Source organism: Triticum aestivum, chromosome 3A, assembly GCF_018294505.1.
Source record: "Triticum aestivum cultivar Chinese Spring chromosome 3A, IWGSC CS RefSeq v2.1, whole genome shotgun sequence".
NCBI lineage: Eukaryota > Viridiplantae > Streptophyta > Magnoliopsida > Poales > Poaceae > Triticum > Triticum aestivum.
Genome location: NC_057800.1, coordinates 30,974,826 through 30,982,473, shown reverse-complemented (window position 1 = coordinate 30,982,473; position 7,648 = coordinate 30,974,826). Strand labels below are relative to the sequence as shown.

General features: G+C 44.9%; 1 protein-coding gene across 1 annotated transcript; it reads right to left on the bottom strand.

The window, feature by feature from the left end:
- Positions 1-3,807: 3,807 nt before the first annotated feature.
- LOC123060008 (calcineurin B-like protein 9) lies at positions 3,808-6,768 on the bottom strand. The gene is made up of 9 exons (XM_044482568.1): positions 6,546-6,768; positions 6,142-6,424; positions 5,945-6,027; positions 5,300-5,359; positions 5,048-5,156; positions 4,906-4,958; positions 4,733-4,813; positions 4,544-4,656; positions 3,808-4,386 (listed from the first exon to the last, which is right to left on the bottom strand). The coding sequence occupies exons 1-9, from the start codon at positions 6,585-6,587 to the stop codon at positions 4,332-4,334; spliced, it is 879 nt and encodes a 292-aa protein (XP_044338503.1). The 5' UTR covers positions 6,588-6,768; the 3' UTR covers positions 3,808-4,331.
- Positions 6,769-7,648: the final 880 nt, after the last annotated feature.

The window sequence follows — 7,648 nt, the reverse complement described above, 5'->3', positions numbered from 1 at the left end:
CTGAAATCAGTGCCCTGTACTCAATTCCTGAAGCGATAGATATGACATGTGGGTCCATCTAGTCAGTGAGACTAGAGCCTTATTTCGGTGGGATTAATTATTTTTCATGTGTGTCAAATTGATTTAAACTGGTATAGGGTTGAGATCAAATAGGATTGATGAACAGTAAAAATAATAGTAAAACCACTCAAAATTCCAGTTTTTTTGGTGGTGCAAGATGCTTAAATGCGTGAGGTTCATGCAAATTTTCAGCTTGTTTGGACATTTGAGGAGCTCGTGGCAAATAAGACAAATTTTGGGTGTCTGGCAAACTTTTGAAATCAACACTGTTCACACTGGAGTTTGTCCTTTTTTCCACAAGCTCCTCGAATGTCCAAACAAACTAAAACTTTGCACGGACATCACGCATTTGAGCATCTTGCACAATAAAAAAATTCAGTTTTTTTTAAAAAAATTTGTAGATTCTACTATTCACCTGGTGTACATGAGCTTGGGCACTGAATTGAATTTTCGGTTTTAATCAGACTTCACTCATTTTTCTCTGGAAAAGCGGCCGAGTGGGACTTCTCGCCCACGTCTCGGATCCACGAGTGAAATCCAACCGGGACAGCGCTGGAGGACATGCGCCACCGAGCAGTTGTTACAAAACAATACTCCCTCCGACCTTCAAAGAATGTACTTCCAACTTTCTTGGAAAGTCAAACTTTTTTATATTTGATTGTATTTATACAATAATACACTAATATTTATGTTGTTAAATTAGTAGCATTCGATTCTTGATATAATATTTTTTCATCATATACCTATTTGGTTTCACAAACATTGATATATTTTTGCACAAATTCGGTCAAACTTTTAAATAGTTTGACTCTCCAACAAAGTTGGAAGTATACTCTTTCAAAGACGGAGGGAGTATCATTCGTTGCTTTCCAAAGTTCCCAAACCGCCGTGGATTTGGAGCAAAACAGCCGCAGCCTCCCCCCCTAAGAGGCGACGCTTTGGAGGCGATGGATATTTTCACTTCCTTTTTCTTGTTTCTTTTGTCCTTTTAACTCACAGCGGTCAACAGTGTACTGGTGCAATGTATGCATGCAACCACCGATGTCAGCCATTCGTCGCAAACTCCCCATGTCCAAGAACCATGATTGGATTGGAGGCATCAGTTGTCACGTTAACTACATAGAAGCCAGCTAAGTGATCATATATCTAAACCCCCGGTTTGCCCGCCCCCCGCCCCCCCCCGCGTCGCCCCCGCCCGGGCGACTCGGGCGGGATCCCAACCCTAGCCGCCGGGGCTCCCCCTCCTTCCATCCCTCCCTCCGCCGCCGCCGAAGGACGCCGCCGGCCTTTTGCCCGGGGGCTGACGGTGGTGGCGGGGGCCTTTCCTCTCTCCCGCGCCATGGGGACGGTGCGGAGCTCCGCGGCGTGAGGTGGAACGGCCGATCTGGCCTCCGTGGCGTGGCGGGCCTGCCTTGACCGGCGGCAGCGCGGCGGCGGCCTCGTCCTAGGGCGGTGGTGGTGGCGGTTGCGGCGGCCGGCCCTGCGTCGGGCAGCGGCCTTGGCTGCGTTCGGCGGTGGTGGCCGGATCTGCAGCGGCGGACCATCTGTCCTCGGATCGGCGGTGGCGGTATGGAGGGCCTGGTGGTTGGGTCGGCGCCATGTGTGGTTTGCCCTCCGGAAAGATCCGATCTGCCCGGTACGGCTTGCTCGATGTGCGGCGGCACAGATCGGCGGCGACCCGTGCGCACAATACGTGATGGAGGTTCTTCGAGCGGATCCGGGTGAAAACCTTGTGCTCGGCTTGTTGCCAAGACCGGCGTTGGTGGCACCCTGTGGTGTCATTACCTTCTTGAAGGCATCGTCGTGGAGAAGCTCTAGACCTCTATCCGCTACCTCCGGGGGAAACCCGAGATCAGTTGATCGGATGACGGCGACGCGTTGGTGTCGTTTCCTCCTTGGGGGCGTCATTCTTGGAGGCGTACACGGGATCGAGGGACCAGCGGGTGCCTTATTGGTGGAGTGGTACTTCATCCTTCACATTGATGACGACGAATCTCGGCGGCGTGGTGCAGTGGAGACTCGGCGCCCGATGCGCGGGGATGGACTCGCGCAGGTGGAGGTAGTTGTTTGGCGTCAAGGTGGCGTCGGTGACGGAGTGGCCTGACAAGGTAGAAGCCTCAATATCTGCTCTGAAGACGGACCTGTGAAAGATGGCGGCGACGACACATGTGAGTGCGTCAGACCAGTTTATGCCCCAGACCCGGTATGTGGCTAGGCTGGAGCTTCTGGCTTTTGATGATAGGTTTAGGTGAGTAGACCGGGTATGTGGCCCAGGTAGCACCCCTTCATCATATGGATAGGAGTAGTGGCATATGTTGCCAAGATGACGGATTCAGGCATATTGTTGTAATACTTTGTAAGGTCCTCGAGAATAATCAATAAAGTGGCCGTATGCATCTCCCAGATGCAGAGGCCGGGGGTCATCCTCCTTTTCTAAAAAAGAAAAAAGAAAAATCTAAACCTTGATGTTCCATCAAGAAAGGGACATCAGCCAGTATGATAGATACTACCTTTCCTGAAAAAGGAAAAAAAGGACCATAGATGCTACCTCACCTAGGCCCGCCCTGTTTCGTTCTTATCAACAAAATGGGTTTTCCATGCATGTTGACACAAGCAGCATCGCTTGGTAGGTAGTGTTGCCCCGTGTTGTTCACGTTCTTCTGATTCATAGGATTCTGAAAACTCCATGGTGTTTTATGAACTATGCAAAACAAATGGATCTGATGCGCGGAATCTTCCCAAAATATTTGGGTGGATGTAAACTTTTCTACGAAATGTAATATGAAAAATATGCAGAGAAAACATCCTATAAATCAAACCACCCACTTAGGGGGGGGGGGGGGGGGGGGATTCCCTAATAATTGTAATAATCCAAAATTCCTATGTAAAACTTTTGAATCAAAGAAGCCTTAAAGTCGTTGGTTTCCCTCTCTTTCAACATTATTGCGTAGCGCTGAAGCCACATAATTTAGTGCGCCAACTTGTAAAAATGTAAGTAAGCATGATGCTAGGTACTGAAATTTCTTTATTTGCGAGTGACTTTGTGGACGCGGATTTGGTGAACATGCATGCGTGCGCACCCTTTATGAATAGTAAATTCAAAAAAAATGCTAGAAAAAAAATAAAAAAATCTGAATTTATTTTTTTCATATACATAGTCAACCGGTATACTCGCATACGAAGTTTCACGAAGAAATCACATCCATGGTAATCTGAGCAAACAAAATTGAAGCTATATTAAAAAAGATTGTTTAATGCATAGTATGATCGCATTTGTATTTTCTTTACTAAGAATACCATGGGTGTCAATACATCATGAAACTTCACATGTGAGTACAATGATCGAGTAAGGTTCATACTGCGAAATTTCAGAATTTCATTATTTTTCTATTATTTTTTATGAATTTACTATTCACATGGGTGCGCGCGCACCCATGTTCATCTTTGTATTTTCGGTGACTTTGCTTCTTTATTTGCAAGTGACTTTGCTTTCTGGAAGGGGTCCATCGTCCACGCTGGCGAATCTATCGACAAACTGTGCAGCCTTATCCCCATCGAAAGAAATTTAGTTCGTTTTGTCCAAATCTATGATCGCAATTACTTTATTTGGTTCACATCTATGATTAGCATTAAGAAGTACATAAACAACTGTCACTTGCACCACCCAACGAACACCATCACAAAAGAACAAGTGAACTGTCCGCATCACAGATGGGATGATTGGTTCATGAACAAACACTTGGCGGATATGCTTGGCATCAATCTTGTAGCTATCACCAGCAAAAGCATGCGTCTCGGAAAGGTTTTCGATTATATATACAGCAATCATGGCTAAGCCATGACATGTTAGCACTAAGATAGTCTATAACGGACGCTACAACATCAGAAGTTAGCATTCTAGAAATTGCACCTGACTGATCCCGAAACTGGCTGGCATTTGAGGAACTTAAATTCCTCATATCTATATGTACCTAGAGCTGTCCTGTGCTTCTGAGAGCTGAAGGAATTGTGTATATACATTTACAACACAATGCGGGACAGCGACAGGCATACCAGAAGCTGTTAGTTGCCAAATTTGCCATCATGAATGGGACTCTTCAGTTGCCGAAATGGTTATCAGATAGCCATCCTAAAGCAGCAAAAGTCACCAATGGCGATTCTTCAGTAAGCGAACATGGCTGCTCTGTTTCTCAGCGTCCCAATTTTCAACTGCTGACACTGTCAGCACTCAACAGCCAACTTGTCACCATCAATTACAAGTCTTGTGATGCTTAGTCTTCAACCGCGGTATTGAAAACAAAACTTGGGAACGCTGTTGTGACGTCTCTGATATAGAAATGGACAAAAAATCACTCAAGTAAACACTGACGAAATTTTGTAGAAGAAAATAAATGCCAAAGTATTTCTGACTAGTTCTAAACATATTTGGTGGAAGTTGCAGACAATATTTACAATTATTTGACTGCAGCTTTCAGAATCGAACCTTAGATATGGTAGGGTCATGTTCTTCAGTAGATTAGGATGGCGTAATACAAATTCCTTCCATTCTTCTTGGCAAATTTTCCCATCCCTATCGGTGTCAGCATCTTCAAATGTCTGAAACCAATTGAAACTTACGTTTATGTAAAATGTAAATAAGTAACCAAAGAATCCCACGGATATGATTGCGTACCTTGTCTAGGATAGCCTCAAGAAGTTCATCCGATAATTCCACATCAGATTCCATCAAAATGGCGATAACCATTTGCATAACCTAAAAAACAGAAGCACCAACAGATCACCTTGCTGAGGTGAAGAAACTACGTTCATGATACAGATAGAAATACAACATCCATCTGAACTAACCTCCTCGCGCTCAATAAAGCCAGTCTGTCTCAAATCATAGAGCCTAAATGCAACTGAAACAACTCAGAAGGGGAGCCCTAACCGTAAGTATATCGCAACATGTTCATGTCGAGCACACAGTTTTTGCAAGAATCGTACTTACAGTTGATCTTGTCTTCCACAGGTGCCAATGGATGGAAGACGCTGAGAGCATGAATAAACTCCTCAAACTCGATTACTCCATTTTTCTTCTCATCAAACAAATCAAAAACCTGGATCATAAAGGACAATTTCAGTCGGATGCTATCGCACAAAGCAAAATACAATTTGAGCGATTCTGAATTTTCCTTGTGACATGGTAAATAATGATCTTGAAGCATTTAAAAATAGTAAATTTGAAGTTGTCAACGCTTACCCTATCAAGAAAAAGATTCTGTCCACTAGGAGTCTTGAATAATGCTAGCTGAAGTTCTTCCTAAATAACAATTCAACAGAAAAGACAGATAGGTCAAAAAAAAAAATCTCTTTGACGGTTCAATCATCGAATAGAAAAGGGCATTCAAACTTTTCTAGATACCGTCTTTCATCCCTGCACGTCATATGTGCACTATAAACTTAATTAGTAATATCCTTTCGCAGAATTCGACTTGCACAGCAATCAAGTAACATGCAAAATTACTGCACCATTAGCTTTATAAAAAACTTGGTCACGCAACAAGGAACATGGCGACCAAACATTTGGAGATGCAGGCACTATACTATGGTCTAACTGCACACAGAAGCCAATAAAAATACAGGCCAATAATTCTGTGGGTGTCAAGCCAAATTTACTACTATTACGCCCTCTGTACAGCTCATATGGCAGTGTCTCTTTAATCCACATGCTGGGGAAAGAATCTATCACATGTGATGCAGTATTTTCAGATCGATCTACGAAGTAATCCGGATCTCACTCGTTAAGCCCAAACATTATCAGACATGTATTTCTGTCAAATTATGACTGCGTTAATTTGTTACAGATTACAGAAGAACAGAGCGATTTTGGTTTCGGTGGTAGTACCTTGTGGATGAGTCCGTCGTCGATGATGGAGCAGCTGATCTTCTTGTAGAGCTCGAACAGCGCCTCCACCTCGTTCACCGAGACTTGATTCGGCCGGCAAGGAAAGGGAGAATCGAATCAAACGACATTGCAATTAACGCCTGGTAAGAAGTAACAAGAAATCGAGGGACAAAAGAGAGATGGATGGTTTTCCATACAGCATCTGGACTCGTCGGCGAGGCGTGCGAGGTCGCGGAAGACCAGGGAGGTGCAGCCCGGCCCGACGCGACCGCGGCGGCGGTGGTGGCTCCCCTTCTTGGCGGTGAGGAAGAAGGACGGAGCGGAGGGATCTCTGCGCAGGTGGGTGGAGGAGTTCGAGGAAGGGGGACAGATGCCGCCCAGGCAGTCGGTGAGCGCGAAGAAGACGAACTCGGCGATGGCGACGCAGGGCAGGACCACCGCGCAGAGCCGCTCCCCCACCGTCAGCGAGCTCCCCGACCTCTGCGCGCGGCGACCAGAATCAAACAAGGCGGCAAGTCAGTCGCTGTTAAAGATTTAGATTTCATTCAAGGAAGGCGCGCGGAGGAAGAAGTAGACAGCCGCGGCCGGGTGAGCCACCCACCAGGTCCCCAGAGGAGATGCCGAAGCTGAAGCGTGAGGCCATGGCGGCGGAGCCCGACCCTCCCTGCTGCTGCCTAACGACTCGCCCGCGTGGTCGACGGCGGACCGTGTCTTTTTGGGGGCGCGCCCACAGTAATCAAAGGGAAAAGATATGGAGCTCCCCTGCTTCCAAAAGCGGCTCTGTTATGTCTTCAACACAGAATGAAGATGAAGATGATCTGCCCTGTCCACGTAGGCACAACTCACAAGTCACATTTCTCGGCGGCATTTATCAAACTCCTTCCTCCGTCTTTTCGACATTAGCGTAGTGTTAAAAATGTTCTTATATTATAAGACAGAAGAAGTACCTGATAAAGCCTCTTTTAATGCAGGGTGAATAGATGAGGTGCTCAGTACATTAAAGGACTCCGTAATTAAACTCCTCAATGTATAGGTGTTTAGTTTTTGGTTGCTTTCATTTAATTAGGTATAGATTCAGATTTGTGTTTTCACCTAGGTATACACCCTTAGCATTGTTTCTTCTAAAAGTCACCATATCACCCTCTCTTCTTTACTAGCATGCCACATCAGATTTTTCTTTACTTAGTTGGCAATGTTAGACTTGTACAAGATGAAGTATTGGGAGGGGCCTAACCACCAGAGGTCAGGTCTGCAGGCATACTGTCGCAAGGAAAAAGTGTTGTGAGGAGGCAGCATCGATGAAACGTTTTCGTTGGATCGGAAATCCCACCAGCGCGAACACGTCCAAGCTGGATCCCTCCTACTAGGCCACAAGCGGAAAGCTCAAGAACGCTATTCTCTGGATATAAAAAATAAAAATTATTGCAATTCACCTATGTGACCTATAGGACAAACAACAAAAATGTTGCCACTGTTAAAAAACAAAAAAATTGCCAAAAAGAAAAAACACATGGCAATTTTTTTGTTTTAAAATATTTACAAATATATTTGCCATGATAAAAGAATAGAAATTTTTCCATGGTTGCAAAAATTGCAATGATAAAAAAATCCCCTAACTTACCAGAAACAAAATTACCATGATAATTCCATTGGACTAGAAATATAAGAAAATTTACCAAATCTTATTTACAAAAGGTAGTTCGT